The 23,179-nt window shown below is 40.0% G+C and overlaps 1 protein-coding gene across 1 annotated transcript in view; it reads left to right on the top strand.

Moving 5' to 3' along the window:
* The first annotated feature begins 18,264 nt into the window (after positions 1-18,264).
* NCEH1 (neutral cholesterol ester hydrolase 1) overlaps positions 18,265-23,179 on the top strand; it is a 70,201-nt gene continuing 65,286 nt past the window's right edge. The window contains exon 1 of the mRNA XM_084874170.1: positions 18,265-18,541. Within this exon, the coding sequence (XP_084730296.1) occupies positions 18,404-18,541 (138 nt within the window). The 5' untranslated portion in view covers positions 18,265-18,403. The remainder of the gene's footprint in view (positions 18,542-23,179) is intronic.

Genomic DNA, 23,179 nt, shown 5'->3' with positions numbered 1-23,179 from the left:
CACAAAAATGAGTGAAGCAGTCTAGTTATTATTGATTTCCCTGTTTATAATTGAAGACTATTTGCAGTCTGCCCTTCATTATAAGCCGGGATAACCGTTGTGGCAAAAGAAAAGAAAAACAATAATTGAAGTTTCACTTTGGAATGTGCTTGCATTCTTAAACGAGGGTGTGCCCAACATTCCAAAACTTCTCATCACTCTGGTTTGGCTCAGTGGATTTAGAGCTTCGCAGAGGACTGAAGGGTCCTGGGTTCAATTTTGGTCAAGGGCACATACCTCGGTTGATATCTTCAGGTCAGGATTAACCACAACAACAACAAAGTCAAAAATTCTCATCACTGAAAAGGCTGCTCTTAGACAGGTTTTGCATCCAAACCTAATGACTGAGCACATAGTATCACTGCACAAGTTGTATGCTAGCTTAACAAAAGTTCTGCTTGATTCCTCTAAACTTTAGAGTCTAGGGATGAGTGTCGGTTTGACTGCCAAATAAACAGGCAGTGCAATCTTATAACATTTCCAAGCCATCTAACCTCAAGCAAGTTACTTAACTTCTGTGCCTGTTCGTCTGTGTATAAAATGGCATGTTCGTACTGACTCATACGTTGTTGTGAGGATTAAAAGAGTTCACGTGTGGCCCGGCAGGTGTGGCTTGGTGGTTGAACATCAGTTTATGAGCCAGGAGGTCACGGTTCGATTTCTAGTCAGGGCACATGCCTGGGTTGCAGGCTCAATCCCCAGTAGGGGGCATGATGCTTCTATCTCTCCCTCTCTCTTCCTCTCTGAAATCATTAAATATATATATATATTTTTAAAAAGAGTTAATGTGTATAATTAGAGCATACTCTGGAACATAAGCATTCAGTAATGTTAACTATTGATGTCACTACTACTTTACTACTGCTGTTCTCTCAAGCTGAGACCCTGTAACCTTTATATATACATATATATATATATATATATATATATATATATATATATTATTGATTTTTTACAGAGAGGAAGGGAGAGAGATAGAGAGGTAGAAACGTCGTTGAGAAACATCGACCAGCTGCCTCTTGCACACCCCCTACCGGGGATGTGCCCGCAACCAATGTACATGCCCTTGACCAGAATCGAACCTGGGACCTTTCAGTCCGCAGACCGACGCTCTACCACTGAGCCAAACCGGCTTCGGCAAGAGACCCTTTAACCTTCTAATGGCACCGATGGTTCTCTCCATTGCCTTCTCACCCCTGTCCATAGGAGCTATGGTAGCAACGTTTCTGTTCCCTTTGCCTCACCTTACTCCAGCCCCAAGGCATCCTCTCCCCACCTGCCTACCCCCATCAGACCAATCTTGATGCAGAGAAGACTTCCATTGCATCCTTTTCCTACCAGAAGGTGGACAGTCCTGGTTCTCAAATCTAATCTCGCTCTTCTCTTTTAGGGGAACGGCTTGTGTACTCAAGCTCTATCTTGTCTAGCAGACTTGGCTCTTTTCCTGGTGCTCTTGTCCAGGCCGCTGTCCCTTTCCGAGGCAGGTCCTAGCTAAGATCCCTTCTGTTAAATGCTACGCTCCTTCTCCAGGACCCTCCAGTGGAAATACAGTCATTGAATTCATATGTCAAGGGGACAAAACTGTTTAAAGTCTAAGCTAGCTAGGTAGATAGATAAATGAAGATGAGAAGTTCCTTGAAAGAATAAACCATTCAGTAAATTCTCAGTGTCGTCCACAACTCCTGAATGAACAGATTTCAGACAAAAAATACTAAAGGAATCGAACTGAATTTCAGTACTTAGTATACTGAAGTGTGTGACATACTTCCCCAAGCTATAAAATAATTTCTGAGGTGGGGAAAACAAAATGTAAAAGATTGAATTACTGACATTATTCCTTTGGAGGATCAATTTCCCCACCTCCATCGCTGAACTGAGTGACAGACAGGCTGGGACCATCTTTCCTGACTTCCCTCTCACACTTGCTCTTCTTCCAGTTTATTTCCTCCTCTTTATTCATAGTTTCTTTCTTTCCTTCCCTCCGTCCCCATCCATCTCCATCTTCTTTCTTTTATCTATAATCCTTCAGGGCAGCAGAGAATGGAGCATGGGAAAGTTAGTTTGGGGCTATGGACTATCTTTCTCCACCCACCCTCAGTCACAAGTGTGCACACTGCCTGTGCAATCACTCTTCAAATCAGAGTGCACAAGATTTCTCACTTTCTAGTGTGTTTGAATCTACTAATATATCTGAAAAATTATTAAGTTTGCTACAATAAATGGACAACTTTGTTGTAATGGTCTTTGTTTTTATTATGTAAAATTATGATTAAATATATTGTCTAATGTTATTTCTAAATATGAAATGTTATATTATCAACCAATATAATAGTATCTATTTTATAATAATTTTAAATGTCTTAAAGGATTAAATGTATTATTGTAACTAAATATTAACACTATAGTGACTCATAGATTTCACATAATTGTTTTTTTCCCCTCTATCACCATTCTTAACCCCTCAAGACATTTAGGAAGTACATAGCCATATATAATGCCACATTAGATACAATTACAAAGATTCAATTCTAAGAATTTATCACCTAAGATTTTTATTCTAAAATGCTTAATGAATAGCCATGGAATTCTTTTCTATCTTGAAATTATTAACATTTTTCCAATTAAAATGTCATATTTCCAAGTTGGTTAAAATGTAGCATCTTCTAACCTGTCATCTCTGCCTGAAAAACAAGCTTCAGAAATTATAATCACTTTGAGCCAAACGAAGCTATTTTATACACTTCAATAGCCAGTAATTAAGATATGAATCATTGCTTTATTCATATGAATCAATGGGCTATAAATCACTTGACATAGATTTACAAGACTGTACAAATTTAGCACTTTAGGTTTCACAAATAGAATTCACTTTCCTTGATGGAACAAGAGTTTTCCAAATGTGATGAGGCCATTACTTCAAATTATCTAATTTGATTAGTAAAATTTTAGATGTGGAAAAAGATCTTAGCTCATTAGTCTCATTCATTTTACAAATGAGTTTTACTAAGGCTAGCAACAGAGAGGTTATAGTCCTTTTCCAAGGTCAGGTTACTAGTTAGTGGCAAAACCAAGATCAAAAGTTTCATTTTCATTAATCAATTCTGTCTTTTTATTAAAGATATTAATATCTATATTTTACATTATACTTATAAAAGTACCAAGATATTTATTCATAATGCTTATTTTTTTACCTTTGAAATCACTAAAATGCTTTCAGTTTTCTAAGAGCCTTGTTGATCTTGTTCACCAATGTATTTCCAGCACCTAGCAACGGTTCCTGGTACATAATGTGTTCTCAAGAGTCTTTGAATAGCATTGTAATTGATCTCCAAGAATCTATATCTCCTTTTAATCCATTCTCCAGCCTGCATTCAAAGTGACATTATGCAAATCCTAATTCATCATATCACCACCTGCCTGGTCTGACTATCTACATTTCCAGCTTCATTCTGTCTCTCTCTCTCTCTCTCTCTCTCTCAATATGTAACACTTCACAAATTTGCATGTCATCCTTGCTTAGGGGCCATGCTAATCATCTCTGTATCGTTCCAATTTTAGTATATGTGCTGCTGAAGCAAGCACCACTTTTTCTTGAGTTCTCTACCTGATTCCCTTGTCAAGGATTTTCACACGTGCTCTTCTTTTTACCAGTCTCTCTGATTCCCACTCCTTTAACCTATAGTAGACAACTTCTACTCATCCTCTAGCATTTTTTCATTTACTACTCCTAGGAAGGTCTTTTCTAACTACCCACACTATCAAAACTGCCATTATACAATACCCAGCACCATGAGTATTTCTTTTTGGTACTCATCAAAGATGTGATTACTGGATTAATGTTTATCTCCTCCACTATATAAACTAGTTGAAAATAGGGAAAACGTCTTTTTATCAAACATTCCTTCCACAGTGCCTAACACATAGAAGGTACTCAATTAAATATTTGTTGGAATACAATTGAATACATTAATGAATGAATTAACTTATTTTTATTATAATACTAGAGGCCCGGAGCATGAAATTCGTGCCCGGGTAGGGTCCCTAGGCCTGATTGGCAGTCAGGGTCAATTGGGGCCTTCCAGCTGCCAGCCAGGGCATTCCTTTCTGTTGCTGTCCAGGGCTTCCCTTCCCTGGCTGCCAGCTGCCAGCCAGGTCCTTCCTTCATGCCATGGTGGTCAGCACACGTCATAGCAAGTGATCCAACTCCTGGTCTCCCAGTCTCCCAGTTGAACTCTTTAACTGCTCCCCTGATGGTCTGATTGCCCCTAACTGCCCTCTCCTGCCGGCTGATCGCCCTTAACCGCCTCTGCCTCAGCCCCTGCCACAATGGCTTTGTCTGGAAGGATGTCTGGTCTAGTTAACAGATTACCCTTTTATTAGTATAGACTAGAAACTCAATGCATGAAATTTGTGAAAGGGGCTTGGCCCTCAGCCATGGCGGCTTGCCTCAGCTCTCACAGCCCCTGCTTCGTCTGGTCTAATTAGCATGTTATGCTTTTATTATTATGGATAATATCAGTGGTGCTTTGCCCGAAGATACTAAAGCTCGGCTGGTGTGGCTCAGTGATTGAACATTGACCTAGGAACCAAGAACTTACTGGTTCAATTCCTGGTCAGGGCACATGCCTGGGTTATGGGCTTGATCCCTAGGGTGGGGCATGCAGGAGGCAGCTGATCAATGATTCTTTTTCATCATTGATGTTTCTATTTCTCTCTCCTCCCCTCCTCTCTGAAATCAATAAAAAAAATATATATATATATATATATATATATATTTATATATATTTATATATATTTATATATATATAAATATATATATATATATATATATATATATTTTTTTTTTTTTTTTTTTTTTAATTTAGAGCTGAAATCAGTTTGGCTCAATGGATAGAGCATCAGCCTACAGACTGAAAGGTCCCAGGTTTGATTCTGGTCAAGGGCATGTACCTTGGTTGCGGGCACATCCCTGGTGGGGAGTGTGCAAGAGACAGCTGATTGATGTTTCTCTCTCATCGATGTTTCTAATTCTCTATCTCTCTTCCTCTCTGTGAAAAATCAATAAAATATATATTTTTTTAAAATTTAGAGATACAAAAGAAAGTTTCTATTATTTTACTTCTTTCTAACCCATTATTTACAGTATGACTTAAAAAAATGAATGGCATATTTTAAAAATTAGTAAATTTAAAGAAGGATAAAATAATTTACATCTTTGACATTTGCATAAATTATCCAAGAGTTGAATGATTCTTGTACCATAGTTAGTCTAGCTAAGAGCAGAAGAAAGTTAAGGTTAATGTTCCTAAACAGATTCAGTTAAGACTTACCACTGTTTATGAACATAGACAATTGCCCATATCAAAAATTTAGTTTTCTTACAGTCTACACTTTCATGCATTATTCACTGATACTCTTTAATTGCTTTTTCCTCACGACCAACTGACTTACAAACATTTGGGATGTCCCAAAGTTATACTGCCTGCCAGTTTAATTTTGACTACAACTTTATTTTTGTAGAGTAGTATTTGCTAAGACAACAATTTGAATACTTTGCTTGTCCTTAGCCATATTTATGTTGCTGCTGTTTAAATGAATGAAAAAATGTAATTTCTAGTGCCGTTGATATAAAAATGACAAGTCATCAAAAAAAAAAATGTGGCTAGTTGACCTCAATTGTAATCCTATTTAACAAAAAGCAGATTAACTGAAGGTTGAATAACAAAAGGAAAAAAATCACATAGAAGAAACAATAAAAATGCATTGGGGAAGATATTTAAAAGATAAGATACAGTGTTGCAAATGATATTCCATTGCATAATTCAACTCTATGTAAATCCTATACATAGAAAACAATTGTCTGTACAAAAATATGCAATATGTTCTTACATAAATATTGGAGAAGATTATTTATCCTCCCTTCTACTTTTGGAACACGTTCCAAATTTTCTATCATGAGTGTTTTCCTGGCTGTTGCACATTCAACTCTATTAATAGTCTGGTTTCACCTTTAAGGTTGTCTGTGAACAGATGTTTACTATAAAATTATTTAGACTTTGCTGTTTGAGAATTTTCATAAAATGTTGGAGGAAAATTTGATAAAAAAAATTTATTTTAAAATGAGAGTATCAAAGAAATGTAAATGATGCTAACTGGATATTTGATGATATTAAGTAATTATTACATTTATACTTGGTTATAATCTTTAAAAAGATCTTACTATTTACTTATTTATTTTTAAAATATATTTTTATTGATTTCAGAGAGGAAGGGAGAAGAAAGTGATAGAAATATTAATGATGAGAGAGAATCGTTGATCATCTGCCTCCTGCACACCCTCCCCTGGTGATCAAGCCTGCAACCCGGGCATGTGCCCTGACTGGGAATCAAACCAGACTCTTGAGACCCTTGCTAAGTTTTTCTTTCGTTGTTCCAAATTTTATTTATATTTTACTCATGTAGTTGTCTTAATGGACTTCCCAATTCTTATCTTTTTTCCTACAGTTATGATATATTGGCCCTGATATATCATAACTGTAGGAAATTACTTTCCATAAATTCTGGGACAGAAATAAAGCAAAGGAGTGACCATTTACTGCAGGAATTCATAATTTATGGGATATGAGCTCAAGTTAATGTGGTTCAAAAGAAATTTTAAACCCATGATGACTGAAGGACTAAAATTCTAACAAGCATAAGGGACCAAGTAAACAGTGTGTGAGCTGATAAAGACCAGACAGGCAAAGAAATTGCATGTTTTATTTTATTTTTATTTTTATTTTTTTAAAAATATATATTTTATTGATTTTGTACAGAGAGGAAGGTAGAGAGATAGAGAGTTAGAAACATTGATGAGAGAGTGTCATCAATCAGCTGGCTCTTGCACACCCCCTACTGGGGATATGCCCGCAACCAAGGTACATGCCCCTGACCGGAATCGAACCAGGGACCCTTCAGTCCCCAAGCCAACGCTCTATCCATTGAGCCAAACCGGTCTTGGCAGAAATTGCATGTTTTAGACAACAAAAGTAAATCACAGGAAACCTAAATTGGAGGCAATTGTACAATTCCAAAAGTTCTTAACCTTTGCCTTATAGCGAATGAACTAATAGGTATCCTATGAAGTATTTTGTGAGTTTCTGTGAGGATTATATGAAATATTGGTGCTTAGGATAGTGACACATGAAAAACACTCAATATTTAGTAGTATTCCTAATAATGCTAATTAGTATTAACATTATTCGTATTATTTCTTTGTCATACATTTATTAGGTACCTGTTATATACCAAGCACCATGCTAGGCACTGGAGATTATTGGAACTCTGGAACATATTGATGTGGCCTTTGACCTCATAGAGATCAGAGTTTAGTGAGCTCTATCTAGAGTCTAGACAATTTCAAACTCTCCCAATTCCCATCCTTTTTTGTTGTTGTGTTGTTGTTGTTATAACTGGAGTTCATAAAGCCATCCATAACAAAGAGGTAATTTTATCTTAATATGTGTAAAATAAAAAACATTTTCCTAATACTACTAACATGAAAGTTGTGATGCTTGATATAGTCACTGCTGTGGAGGGGAAAAAAAACTAATGCTTTATCTCTTATTACTTTTACCTTCACACACAGTTGAACTTATTTTATAGAGGCTATTAAAATATTAGGCTATTTTCTCCTTCATTAAACATAATTTCCTTTAATTTTTCATTAACATTTTGCATGCTTCCCTTTTTAAAGATTAAATGGAGCTGTTTTGGGTAATCTAGGGTTGAGATGTTTATCAATATTTTCAACTTACATTGTTTTATTTTCCTAATTGAAATCTTTTTTCCTTTTCTTTCTTTCCTTTCCTTTCCTTTTCCTTTTCCTTTTCCTTTTCCTTTCTTTTGCCTGAATGTGACTGACCAAGAAGTTGATATGTATTAAATGAATACACTTGAGTACACCAATGTGAAATTAAAAGCCAAGAATATCTATACTAATAATAGGGGAATAAGCAAATTGTCCAGGATACCATCATAGTAACAGTAACAACCAAATAGCAGGCTGTGTGGGGTGACCAGGCTGGCAGGGGGGCAGTTGGGGGCAACCAGGCCAGCAGAGGGGGCAGTTAGGGGCTATCAGGCTGGCAGGCAGAGGCAGTTATGGATGATCAGGCTGGCGGGGAAGGCAGTTAGGGGTGATCAGGCAGGCATGCAGGTGAGCAGTTAGGAGCCAGTGGTCCCAGATGTGAGAGGGATGTCCAACTGCCGGTTTAGGCTTGATCTCTAGCAGTCAGACATCCCCCGAGGGGTCCTGGATTAGAGAAGGTGCGGGCTGGTTTCAGCCCCCCCCCCTGCACAAATTTGGTGCACCGGGCCTCTAGTGTTATCATATAATAGGTATCTCTAGACAGCACTTCTATATTGTTTGATTTTTTAGATTGTGAACAAGGATTACTGTTATAATTTAAAACTATGAAAATAGAACACCCCCAATTGTGTCATTTTCTTTGCTAAACCTTTCACTTCCTATTAATTACCAATAACATACATTCAAGAAATTTCCCATGAATATTAAGTGTTTTATCAACTCTCCCCTAATCAGAAAGAAGAAATATGGTTTTATGCTATGAAAATAAGGAACATAAATTAAGAGGCCCACTTCCTGAAAAGTTTTGGAACACCTTAAGGGAGAAACCACAATAATATATTTGTTTACAATTTTACAATTAGAAATTAAATCATCTACCCAGAAACTTTACAAGTAGTAGTATAAATATAAAAACAACAACAAAACACAACTTGAGGTTCCAGTCTATTAATCTATTCCATTATCTTGTTAGAACTTTAATGAATATATTTACTACCTTAGGTTCCAAGAGAAAAATTGAATATGTGTGTAACAAGATTATTACAAGGAAGAGAATTTTTTAGAAAAATAACAAAACACCTTTGTACCATCTTGATGAACAAGCTCTGAATTGATTTCTTATACATACTTAAAATCCCTCATGACAGACAAGTTTTTATTATTGTGCACAGTTCCTATTCCTTTTCGTTTCTTTATTTTTATTTTTTTAAATATACTTTATTGATTTTTTTCAGAGAGGAAAGTGGAGGGATAGAGAGTTAGAAACATCGATGAGAGAGAAACATCAATCAGCTGCCTCCTGCACACCCTATTGGGGATGTGCCCACAACCAATACATGGTACATGCCCTTGACCAGAATCAAACCCGGGACCCTTCAATCCACAGGCCGACACTCTATCCACTGAGCCAAACCAGTCAGGGCCCTTTTTGTTTCTTTTAAATATATTTTTACTGATTTCAGAGAGGAAGAGAGAGGAGAGAGAGATAGACATATCAATGATGAAAGAGAACCATTGATGGCTGCCTCTGGCATGCTCCACACTGGGGATTGAGCCCATAACCTAGATATGTGCCCTGACCAGGAATCTAACCATGACCTCCTAGTTCATAGCTCAACACTCAACCACTGAGCCATGCTGGCTGGGCACAGTTCCTCTTCTTGAACCAGGAAAGGGGAATTTAAGCAGACAATTTACTTCCCAGGCCATAGAAACGAAGGGTCAGATTCTAGTTCATTGTCTTTGGCTGCTACCACATGACAGGGCTTTACTTCCTCCTGCTTCACATGATAGTCCTTTTTATATCTCCTCTCACATGTGGGCATATTCTGCCAGAAGCCAAGGATTCCACTGTGGTATCCCTTTCCCTTGAATACTGAATAGCTCAGGCTAAATCAAAGTGCACTTGGCTTTTACTACATTTGCAAAGGATGTGAATCTGCTTCATAATACTGGATCCAAAAACACATCATTTTTCGTTAGTGTCCTAAATTAGACTTATCTGCTGTTGGGGAGCACATGAGACTTTGGTTGGAAAGTTTGTAAGGCGGACATTCCGAGAAAAGGGAAGTGTGTGAAAGGCCGCCTGCCCTATTTATCAGAATTCTGGACTTAGGGGAGTGCTGAAAGCGGTGCCCCTACTTATTCCTTGGCCTTTCCAAACAAGTCTGTGCACATAGACATGCTAGGAGGGGGGAGGGGTTATTGGAATCCTTATGCTTAAGTCTTTGGGTGCCCTTGCTTAAAGGACACTACAAGCACATGTGTCCTCCCAAGATTACTTACCCCACTGATTGTGTCTTAAAGATAAACTTATCTCAAACTGCTGCTACAATAAAAGCCTAACGAGGCAGGTAATTGAGGCTGTCTGGTTCCTTTAGCCAGGAAGTCCCTTAGCCCTCTCTTTCCCAGCAAATGTTGTGTTGGAGTAATCCATTCATCTGTCAATCAAGATCTGCTGGTCAGCCCAGGCAGTCTGCCTAAACATGGTACTCATCAGAATTGGTGGGAAATCTAACCCACCTTGTTAAGTTAATTAGGGCAGACAGGCTCTACTCCTCTCTAAGATCATAAACAATCTGGATCATCAAAAGTAATCCAGAAACATCAATGATGAGAGAGAATCATTGATTGGCTGCCTCCTGCCTGCCCCCTACTGGTAATCAAGTCTGTAATCTGGGCATTTGCCCTTAACCAGAATCAAACTTAGCAAAATCAGTCTGCAAGCTGATGTTCTATCCACTGAACCAAATCAGCTAGGACTCATCATTGATGTTTCTATCTCTCTCTCTCTCTCCCTTCCTCTCTGAAATCAATACAATTTTTTTTTTTTTTTAAGTAATCCAGAAAATTTGGGGGAAAGAATTCTGGTCTTCAGTCCATTCTGAATACCTATCAGGTGTTAATTATTGAGGTCTTCATGAATTATTTGCAAGTAGGCTTCTCTACTCCTTTCATGCTACAGTTGAACAAGAATACCTTTTATTTCTGTCAATCATGACATTCCCCAAAATCAGTCCTCAGACATTCCCAAACTACCCCTACTTAGCAGCTGGCCCAGAGAGCTGTGTGGGAGTGGGTCTGGTATCCTCATTACCCTCAGAATTGCCTTCACAATGTTTCAGGAAAAAGGCACTAGAAGTCAGACCAGAACCCATCTTTACCTCAAAGGACTGGTCTTTAGCTCTCCCTCTCCTTCTTCCCTCCTCCAGTGATTCTGAAATGCAAAATGGCTATCTTCCTGTAGTACTGATAGGATGGTCAATGTCATGAAGTTTTTCCTGGAAAGGAACTCTCACTCCTACATGTACTTTGTTTAATGCTACTTTATTACATGAATTGTTTAAACATGAGTTATTATGAGGTACTAAATCAAATTAAATTTCAACATTATTTACTTACTGAGACACTGAAATATATCAAAATTTCATAATTATTAGTTAAAAATCAGAAGTCTGATATATCATATTTTTAATATATATACATTTATCAAACTAAAAAACACAAATTATATAGATTACAGAACTTATTATTACTTTTATTTCTTCTTCAAGTATTTAAAAAAGTATTAATGCTATAGATTTATTTTTTTGTTATTTCTATACTATTCTCATTATTAGTTCTCAATCCTCTTAGGGATTATCTTCCTAGGGTACAGAAATATTAAATACTTTGAGGATATAGTACCAAATAAAAACTCCCCAGAAAACATCAATCCAAGGTGTCAGCATTTTAGGCCAGGTTGTAACTTTTAAATTTCAGCTGCTCATCTCCAGGCTGTACTTCCCTTTTGTACCTATTCTTTTGTGGTCAAGATGACAATGTGAAACTTACAGTAAGGTATTTTGGACAGAGCAGAGTCAGTAAGAACAACAGGAGAATAAATCATGGACTATTAGAGCTAGAGAACACCTTAAAAACAGTCTCTGCTATTTCATTTTCTAAATAGGGAACACGAGAAGGAAGAGGAAGCAGATCCTGGTGGCAAGGATTGGCCTTTGTAATAGTTCATGAATCATGCTTCTATAGACCTGAACAAGGGTGATAGCAATAAAAAAGAAGACAAGTGTGAGAGCCAGGTTAAGCAAAACTGAAGGCTTTCTAGTGACTGATTAAATGTAGGAGAATAATATAAAGCTAGGTAGACATGCAAGTTTATATAATCTACAGCATGCTATAGGGAATTGGTTTTACAGCAAAGTATAGTTTATTTCCAGCAGAGCTTAACTTGTTTCTCAAGGCAATAAAATTAGTAGAGCCACTGAATGGAGGCACTGCCCTTGAACAATGCTATCGGATATCCTCAACAGAACTGGTTATCAAATTCATTTTTCTTCATACTGTGCAATAACTTTAGGTGTTTTAAAACAGTGCTACTCAAAGTGTGATGTGTAGATCAGAACCAGTCTATAAACTATTCTAAGTTCCCAATGAGATAAGTACAGAAATTACAAGTAATATTTAGAAACTTGAATCGCTTGCTGTGACATCCAAGTGGATGATCACAGGGTAACGTAATAAAAATGCTGGCCTGAAAGAATTGAAAAATAACCTCACCAAGGACAGTTTGAGAAGCCCTGTTTTCAAAGACAAGAAAACATATTTATAATACATGAAGTTATAAAAGCAGGTAATAAAACTTTATAGTGTATGGAACCCCTTTTATAAATATATACATTTATCTATAGTAAAAGTGGAAATATATTGAGAAAAAGATTAAATAACATAATGTGTAAAAAATACTTAGAATACTGCCTGATACAGAGAAACACTCAAGAGGTGTTTGTGACAATGATGATAATGATGACAACACAGAAGACAACGATGCTGGGACCTCTGCAGTTTCCAGTCCTATTCTTGCTGTTCGATAACCAGCAAGGATTTTCATTTTATTCCAAAGCTGCTACTGCCACCACTGTGCTTACTATTTTGTGTGGGGGTTTTCTTGCTGCTGGTGCGGACCCCAGCCCAGAAGTCTCTACATTGTCATTGTGTCATTCCAAATACACAGTCATCATTAGTCATGGGTTCTTCCCATGGCCCCCAACCCTCGTGGCTCTTTCTCTTTTGGGTCAGTTTCAACAGGTATCAACAGGCTATTAAGCTTACCAAGAAACCTCCCACTACCTTTGGTTGCTCAATAATCAAAATGCATAGAGTTGCTTGTGAAGGTCAGCTTACTTCTTTCCTTATCTAAATTTATAAAAGAAAACAATGAGTTTTATAAAACCCTACCATTTACAGAGGAAGAAGCTAGGTGGAAGAGGCCCACAGACCACATGGTTGGGCTATAATTGAATTGGGACTAGTTGCTAATGCTCTTTCTCATACCCCTCATTGTCTTTCACAACTCTATTCTGCAATTCTACAAGTTCCTAGAGATGCCTGCATTGTGTTTATTTTGTCTTCTTGGAAAATATATAAATATCAGGTTCGGTATATATTTTTGTTTTGTGCATTCACTAATTTAAATTCTGGAAGTGCAGTGGTGTGGACCTATACATGGAGAGAAAGGGTGAGAAAGAACAAATGCAACTAAGTGTGGTTCCTGTGTATCTAATAGATGTGCCTACCACTGGCCAGCCTCTGCCCTCAGGAATTCACAAATACCTGTATTAATGAGCTGGTTTTACAGAATGTTAAAATCCATTATAGCCGGGACCAGTTTGGCTCAGTGGATAGAGCATCGGCCTGCCGACTGAAAGGTCTCAGGTTCCATTCTGGGCAAGGGCATGTATTTTGGTTGCGGGCACATCCCCAGTAGGGGGTATGCAAGAGGCAGCTGATGGATGATTCTCTCTCATCGATGTTTCTAACTCTCTATCCCTCTCTTTTCCTCTCTGTGAAAAATCAATAAAATATATTTTAAAAAAAATTAAAATACCAAAAGAATGAATTGGGGAAATATGCTTAAATAAATAAATAAATAAATACCATTATAACTGTGAGTTCCCAAATGGTTGTATCAGGGCTTTCAGTTACAAACGACAGAATTAACTCATTCTAGCTAGTTTTAACAGAAAAGGCTGATTCTCAGAGGCTAGTGCTGCTTGGAGCAGTATCCAAAGCCACCATGAGACCACCCCCAGTGCCTCTGGAAACAATGAGTACAGACACTAACACCAGCCTTCACCTCTTATGCCACGAAGAACTCCATGACTCTCAACAGGACTCTGCATAGTCTCTTCTTCCACTTGATGATTTTTTGAGTCAAAGGTCTCCAGGAGTGCTGCTAATGACAGAATCCAGGGCACATGCTGGGTGGTCTGGGATGCGGGAGAGACTGGAAAGTTGACATTTATAGCTTCCAACTTTCAGACCTGGGTTTCACATGTGGGAAACTACCAACATTTAGGAAGAGTGGTCAGCCCTGACCAGGTGGCTCAGTTGGCTAGAGCTTCATCCCAATATGCCAAGCTTGCAGGTTTGATCTCTGGTGAGGGCACAAGTATCAACCAATGAATGCATAAATAATTGGATAATAAATTGATGTCTCTCTCTCTCTCTCTCTCTCTCTCTCTCTCTCTCACAATAAAAAAAAAAAAAAAATTAAATAAAGGAATAAAAGATTAAAAAAAAAAGATTGCTGCCGGGACCGGTTTGGCTCAATGGATAGAGCGTCGGCTTGGGGACTGAAGGGCCCCGGGTTCGATTCCGGTCAAGGGCATGTACCTTGGTTGCGGGCATATCCCCAGTAGGGGGTGTGCAAGAGGCAGCTGATCGATGACTCTCTCTCATTGATGTTTCTAACTCTCTATCTCTCTTCCTTCCTCTCTGTACAAAAATCAATAAAATATATATATTAAAAAAAAAAAAAAGATTGCTGAGTGGTCCCCCATATTTCTCATAAATAGCAGTGCTTTTGGACTAGATGAACCGAGTTTTGTTCCTGTAAATTAAAAAAAAAAAAAAGTTTTTCAAAAGATTTCAGGAGGACACAGATATAACAAATGCCCACTATGGTACTCATATCAAGTTTTCTTTAAAATAATGTTCCTTTCATAGGCCCCAAAACTTATCCTACATAATAAAAGCCTAATATGCAAATTGACCTAGCAGCTGAATGACTGGTGGAATCACTGGTCGCTATGATGTGCGCTGACCACAAGGGGGCAGATGCTTAACGCAGGAGCCGTCCCCAGCCCGTAGGCCCCAGGCCAGCCAAGAGAGTGTCAGCGGGAGCCCCCCTGATTGCCCCGCTGGTTGCCCCACAGAGGGAGGTGACTGGCAGTGGCAGCAGGGGGAGGGACCGGTGAATGGGCAGTGCTAGGCCAGTCAAGGAAGTGCCAGTGGGAGCCCCCAGTTGTCCCACTGGTCACCTCACAGATCTGCCCTGATTGCTGGCCAGTCCTAGGGACCCTACTCATGCACAGATTTCGTGCACAGGCCTCTGGTTCACTATAAAGCATATGAAGAATCAGATGATTCACTTTTTTTTTTTTTTCACTTTTTATTTAAAAAAATATTCTTATTGATTTCAGAGAGGAAGGGAAAGGGAGAAAGAGATAGAAACATCAATAATGAGAGAGATTCATCAATTGGCTGCCTCCTCTTCACCCCACACTGGGGATTGAGCCCACAACCTGGGCATGTGCCCTGACTGGGAATCTTCTGGTTCATAAGTCAATGTTCAACCATTGAGCCACGCCTGTGAGGTAGATGATTCACCTTTTGAACAAAATGAAATAAGTGAATATTTCTGGGGAGTTAGTTTAAAACTTTCCTTTTTATGTTTTCCCTCCAACACTTCCTTTTTATCTCCTATTTTTACCTACTCTTCCTCTTTTTTTCCCTTGTCTTTTTCTGAATCTATGATTCCTCTAAATGTACTTATTGATAATTGGTATAAATGACATTTTCATTAAATTTGAAAAAAGTATTGAGTTAATTTACCAATGCTTCCTAATATTCATTCATTAAAAATATTTGGTAAGCACCTACTATGTGTCAGGCCACTAGGGATATGGCAGTGAATAAAACAGACAAACATCTTTCTTTTTAATAGGTGTAGTAAGAATTTTAAATTACTTCAAGATCTTACAAAAAAGTAAGCAATGAAGTAGGATGACGTTTAATAAGAGAAAAGCAAAATTAGCAGTAAATAATTCAATTTTCAACAACAATATATCTTTAATGTTGAGTTTCTCCATTTTGTTATAAATTCTGGCAGTTATGATAATCTACAACCTGGCTAAAATGAAAGGTTAGTCTAAAAATTCAGGAGGTATCTTGCTCAACTTGGAATGTGCAGGAAATATGTCCTTTTTGGCATGTCAAGAGCCCCCATAGCAAACTTTGATTAGAGAGTTGGCTTGGTTCTTATCAACTCGGTTTAGGCCTTGAGGACAACAAAACATATGAACTTGGAAAGGCTAGCAAAGGGAAATATTTTACAACAAAAGTAGAGCTTTATTGAAAGTGCCCTTTTAAATATGTTTAGCTCTGGTTGTAGTTCTGGATTCCAGTGCTTTTTAGGGCTCCATTGACCAACTAAGAATTTTTTTCAGGTGGCATTTCCCCATTTATTAATATTTTTTAGTATAGACTCATGTATTTTTTATTTCATTCGATTGTTTAAAATCCATCATTATTATTCATTTTGATGTTAAAAATCACCCCAACTTTAAGCATTGGGAGAAATTAAAGCTGTTACTTGAGTCCTTTTGACCAGTCCCCTTCATTAAAAAAAAAAAAAATTATATATATATATATATATATATATATTTATTGATTTTTTTACAGAGAGGAAGGGAGAGGGAAAGAGAGTTAGAAACATGGATCAGCTGCCTCTTGCACACCTCCTACTGGGGATGTGCCCGCAACCAAGGTACATGCCCTTGACTGGAATCAAACCTGGGACCCTTCAGTCGGCAGGCCGATGCTCTATCCACTGAGCCAAACCGGCCAGGGCCTCTTCATTTTTTAAGCACTTCTTTATTGTCTAGCACAAAGGACCAATCTTGTATTTTATCGACGAGAGAGAGAGAGAGAGAGAGAGAGAGAGAGAGAGAGAGAGAGAGAGAGGGTGGGGGAGACAAACACAGAGAAGCATTGGTTGTGATCAAGCCCCCAACCTGGGTATGTGCCTTGACCAGAATGAATCGAACCCTCGACCATACACTGGAAGACGCTCCCACTGAACCACAAGGGCCAGGCCTGGAGAGTGGGATTTAGAAATCAAGACTTAGGTGCTAGAACTATTACTGGCTTGTCACTGCTTGCACTATAAGAATTTGTAATTATCTGCCTTCACCATATAGCTAGAATTTCTTTCTTTTCTTTTTTTTTTTTTTTTTTTAAACAAACATAATCCTAAGGTTTATTTATCAAATTTCATCAGTGGAGACTTAGAACAACTTTAAAATAAGGGCAGTTCATTATATTGGCATACTTGGCAATAATATAAGTACAGAAACTTTTTTTTTTTAAAGACTTTTAAAAGGGGGCAACACTGGTCAGCATTTGGTACATGAATATAGTAGCACGTCTACTGAAAAATCTTCCTATACATCATTAAATTTTGGAGGTAATTAATGTAGCTTGAAAGGTGTTCATTTTAGAATGTTAGAGGCAAAAGGGGCCTTATCAAGAACAGAAAAGTTTCAATTTTTTTTGTATGTGGTTCAGAATACAATTTACAACACAACTGGCTTATGTTACAATAAGTAAATTCTACTTCAGGCTCTGGTGTATGTGGGGCATTAAACCTGATTAAACTTTTATATGACAAAATCCCAATGTTTCTCTTAATAAATGGTTTATCGATATTGTCGATGTAGTCTAATCATCCAAGAAAAAGTAGTTTCCACTCTTCTTTTGTTCTACATCCTTTTAAAAAAAAAAAAAAAATATATATATATATATATTTTATTGATTTTACACAGAGAGGAATTGAGAGGGATAGAGAGTTAGAAATGTCAATGAGAGAGATACATCGACCAGCTGCCTCTTGCACACCCCCTACTGGGGATGTGCCCGCAACCAAGGTATGTGCCCTTGACCGGAATCGAACCCGGGACCCCTCAGTCCGCAGGCCGACGCTCTGTCCACTGAGCCAAACCGCTTCGGCTTATTCTACATCCTTAATGGAATTGAGTATAGCTAGAATTTCATTCCATTGCAAGACAGTGGATTTTTCTCTCTCTCGGTCTCTCCATGTTGAGTCAGCAAGGCTTTGGACAAACCGCATTTCAGCTTTCCATTTTTGAGAACCTTCAGGGAGGGGGCAGCCCTCGGCCACGGGCGTGCAATACACACCTGTGTCCTCCGGAGGCCGCTGTGCTGCGCCCAGAGCAGCCTCGGCCGCCGCTGCCTCCAACCTGGGAGCGCGTGCACTTTGCAAGGACACCGAGGGGGGGGGCACGCCCGCGCTCCCACTTCCTCCCGGCGCCGCCTCCGATTGGCTCCGGGGCCCCTATAAGAAGCCAGTGGAGGAGCCGCTGGCCCCGGCACAAACTTGCAGGAGGTCTCGGTCATCCTCGTCCGCCCGCAGACAGCCGGCCCCGGGGGTGGAGGATGAGGACGTCCTGCGTGGTGCTCACCGCCCTGGTGGCGCTGGCCGCCTATTACGTCTACATCCCCCTGCCCGGCTCCCTGTCCGACCCCTGGAAGCTGATGCTGCTGGACGCGACTTTCCGGGGCGCCCAGCAAGTGGTGAGCACCGCAGCCCGGCGCTGCCTCCCCCCCCTCCCTCCTCTTCAGTGGCTTTGGAAGGGGAAGCAAAATTTCCGGACCGTGTCCCCTGAGGATTGCATGTTTTTCTAACGCAGTGAGGCAGTGGCTTTTTTTTTTTTTTTAAGGTGGTTCCTTATGGCATTTTTTCGGGGTCTTGCATTCGCCTCCTTCCTAGCGGCGGGGCAAAGCAGAAGGTGAAATTCTTGCACGGAATCTGACAACTGTTTAACCCTTCGTCGGACCCACGCAGCCCCCCTCTTTCTGGGTTTGCAAAGTCAAAAGTCTTTCGCCCTACGCCGGCTTGCCGGGCAGACTGAGAGGGGTGGCGGGTTCGATTCTGGTCAAGGGCATGTCCCTCCGTGGCAGGCTCGATACCTCTGTTCGGGGCGCCTGCGGGAGGCACTCTCACATCCATGTTTCTGTCTCTGCCTCTTTCCCCCTCCTTGCCACTCTCTCTGAACATCAATGGGATCAACAACAACAAAAATCTTTTCAGCGTTTTCTAAACCTCTCCCCCATTTCATTCTCCGAAAGGGGCCGGCAGAGAGCGATTGAGATGTTTTTAGGACAGCTCTGGATAAAACCGGCTCTCCTTTCCAGCCTGGCAGCCACCTTAAAAGCAGAAGCCCCAACCAACATCCCCAGGCTGTGGAGCTCTCCGTTCTGGGGGCCAGCAGTCTGGGCTCCTCTGAGCACTTGAGGAACCGCTCAGATCTCCCATTTCTTGCGTGGCATGTATCAGCTCAGCCCGAGGAAGAAGGCCAGGGGGCCTGGCTGGCTGCAGGAGAGGCTTGGAGGCCAGCAGCCCGTGTTTGCATCATGCATTTGTTTCCTGCCTGCTCTGCAGCATGTATTTGCTGTCCTTGGCTGTGGAGGAGATAACCTTTGCCTGAGCCAGAGTATCCTGGCTTGCCCTGGCAGAGTAAGCCATTTCTTTCTACTGGATCATGGCTGTCTATTCCTCCCCCCAAAAAAAACAAAAACCAAAACAAAAACCCATAAAAAACAAACAAACAGGAAAATATTACTCTCTCTGCTTTATTTTAAGGTAAGAGGCATTATTCTTAGTGCCAGAGACTCTAAAACCTAAACTAGCATCTGCAGCCAAGGCTGAGCCCTATGATTGTACAGCATTTCTGAGCAGCTTGCTCTATCTCAGCTCCTAACCTTCCTCCAAAATCAAGTTTCCTCTTTTCCCACAACCTTAGGCTTTAATCTCAGGCTATGCTTGTTAACTCTTTTTTCTTTCTTTTTTTTTTACGAATGACTAGAGAAAGAAGTGGAGGGTGGGAATCATGGCTTTCCCTAATATTCCTTATCCTTCTCCATCCTCATTGTGTGTAGGATTCCATAGTCTCTGAAGCTTTGTCGTATCAAAAAGCTCCTTTACTAGCATATTCCTAGTAGGCATTTGCTTCTCTTGAGTCCAGCCACCTTCTTCACACCCCCCCCCCCCCCCAAGTTCCTGTTGTCTCCTGGGAAGTGTCTGTGAAGCTGCAGATCCTCTTCCTTCCCTCCTGCCCCCTAGAATGGTAAGGAATGTCCACCCCATTCTCCAGCATTGAGTTCACGAAAGGCAGTCTTCATGGAGGAAGCCCTGCAATCCCTCTTTTCCTTCAGAAATTATGGGATTTGGGAGTCACATCCTTCAAGGATTCTGGGGTACAATGGTATTTACCTGGAGTGGGTTAAATAGTCTTTAGGAAATTGCAGATAGTAAGTAAGAGAAAATGGTGACCAAGAAGAAGAATAAGAAAAAGAGGGGATGGGGATGGGGGAGGGGTGGGGAAATGAAACTTCTATGTTGGCCACAGAGATCAATTTTAGTTTTCAGGTCACCAAAGAAGTCTTCCCCAGCATACATAATCTGGGAAAAGCCAGGTTGCAAGAAAAAGCCATTTTTCCCCCAACGAGGCTACCAACCCATTAAGGTCAAGGCCTTTGCACCCTATGGTCCTGGACAGAATGTGCCCCTCGCTGGTGCCTGGGAATGATCACGTATGTCATGCCAGGCCCCAGATATCGATGAAGCAGCCAAGTATCCTCACCTAGCGCTGTAGCTTGGGACTGGCTTGGCACAGAAGTGGCTCCCGTCACTCGGAATTGTGAAATAAAAAAATCGTTCAGACCACTTGGAAGCCTCTGATGCCCAGAAAAGCAATTTTCCAGTATAGTTTCAGATTGTCCTGGGGAAGGACAAATGTGGCTTCTTGACACATTGTAAATAGTAAGAGCATGCGTGTTCGAGTCCTGCCTTCTTCCCCAAGCACATCCCGGCCAGACCCCTTACTGATGGCGAGGCCAGGCAATTCCCTAGCCTGCTCTGATCCTCCGCTCTCCCTGCAAACCAGAGCTAACCTTGTCATGTTGTTGTGAGGTTTGGTAATGTTCCTTAAAGGCCTGGAAATTGTAGTTACTCTTTTAAGAGTTGTCCCGTAGGTCTGCTTCAGCTTGTGGAGATTCCCCAATCTGTGGGACTGCCTAACTGTGTTGAAACAATAAAACAAATGTAGACTGGAAGTAATTGAAACCTGGGGAGCTACCACAGACATTCCATGGCATAAAGCTTGTTACCCAAGTAATTGTAGAGATGATTGATCCAGGACAGAAGCAACGGAAGCTACTTCCTAACACAGCAGACTCATGCCTCCCCATCCAGAAGAACACAAATACTAATTTTTATTCTGTTGTCACTGGCAAATGCTTCGCCCCTCAAGCCGCTCTTACCTCCTTTGTTTTGTGCAGAAGAATTATGTTTATTGTACTTTTCTTCCTTGGAGTCCTCCGAGATTACCTAAGAAGCAGCCACTTGGGATTTTTCTCTAAGTCATCTCACGCACAGCTGCTACAGTAGATTTCATCTGGGGAGCTTTAAAAAATCCCGATGCCCCCAAGTCACACCTTATACCAACTTTATTTAGAATTTCTGGGAGGTGAGACCCAGGCATCAGTGTTTTTAAAAGTTCCCCATGTGATTCCAAAGTACAGCATCGTTTGAAAAATAAAATGCACTGCAGATGTAGATAATGTATTTTCCCCAAACTGCTCAAGTTACGCTGCACATCTGTTGCTGGGAATGAGCCTCTCATATTAGCATGGATTAGTCTCTACCAGATTAGTTGGTTGATATTTTGGCGCTAAGAGTCTAAAGGGATAAAATCCTAGCAAGGCAAATTTCAGTGTTACAGCAGAGCCATCAATAAGACTTGAGCTGTGGGAAAGCAGGTCTGGGAAGGCAGGGAAGAGAGGTTTAGATAAAGCTTGGGCATCAGAAAACTAGAGGGACAAAAGAATGGTTTCGGGAGGTTCCCATACTGATTTCAAACTGCTGTGCAAGCTAAGAGTTTAAAACCGTGTTCGGCAAACTGCGGCTCGGGAGCCACATGTGGCTCTTTGGCCCCTTGAGTGTGGCTTTTCCAGAAAATACCACAACCTGGGCGAGTCTATTATGAAGAAGTGACGGTAGAAGAAGTTTAAGTTTAAAAAAATTTGGCTCTCAAAAGAAATCTCTGTCATTGTACTGTTGATATTTGGCTCTGTTGACTAATGAGTTTGCCGACTTCATTAGAGCATTATCCCAATAGACCAAGGTTTCGGGCTTGATCTCCAGTCAGGACACATATAAGAAGCAACCAAATGAATGCATCGCAGGGGTCCTCAAACTTTTTAAAGTGGGGGCCAGATCACGGTCCCTCAGAGAGCTGGAGGGCCGGACTATATGAACTACTAATTCCTACTGTAACACCTCGGCTGCGCTCACTGCCCAAAAAACCTGGCGGGCCGGATCAGACTCCTTTGCGGGCCGCATGTGGCCCGCGGGCTGTAGTTTGAAGACCCCTGAATTATAAGTGGAACAACAAATTGATGTTTCTCTCTTTCCCAAATCAATATACCGTATTTTTCGGACCATAAGACGCACTTTTTTCCCCCCAGAAGTGGGGGGAAAAAGTCCCTGCGTCTTATGGTCCAAATATAGCCTATACATATACTGTAAAAAAAAAGTTTTTTACTTGCCCGGCTCTGTGTGGTCTCTGTGTGCTTGCCCAGCTCTAAAATGGTTCTAAATGCTGCTGTTTACTTTACAGGGTTTATTACATGTGTTTATGACTGTGATGTTGGGTTTTAATGCACATAAAATATTTTAGAACACTATTTGTTTCAGAATCTTTTTTTCTTCATTTCCCTTCTCTAAAAACTGGTGCGTCTTATGGTCCGAAAAATACGGTGTGTGTGTGTGTGTGTGTGTGTGTGTGTGTGTGTATGTATAGAAAAAGCAGAAGGATATAATTTAAAATATAGGGGTTTGGGGGGGGGGTCATAAGGTTATAGATTCTAGTTTTCCTACAATGATCATGTAATATAATAAATTAAAGCTTTTGTAATAAGTTTTGATGTGGAATTGATGTGCCTATGTATATTAATGCGAACAAGTTTTTTAGTAATTATTCTATGAAGAAAATCAAGTGTTTTTTGTTTGTTTGTTTTGTTTTTATTTATTTTTATTTTTATTTTATTTAAAAAAATATATTTTATTGATTTTATACAGAGAGGAAGGGAGAGAGATAGAGAGTTAGAAACATCGATGAGAGAGAGTCATCGATCAGCTGCCTCTTGCAC

The sequence above is a fragment of the Pipistrellus hanaki genome (genome assembly GCF_964339955.1).
Source record: "Pipistrellus hanaki genome assembly, chromosome: 2".
NCBI classification, from domain to species: Eukaryota; Metazoa; Chordata; class Mammalia; order Chiroptera; family Vespertilionidae; genus Pipistrellus; species Pipistrellus hanaki.
Note: the sequence above shows the minus strand (reverse complement) of the source record. Positions and strands in the feature narration are given on the sequence as shown.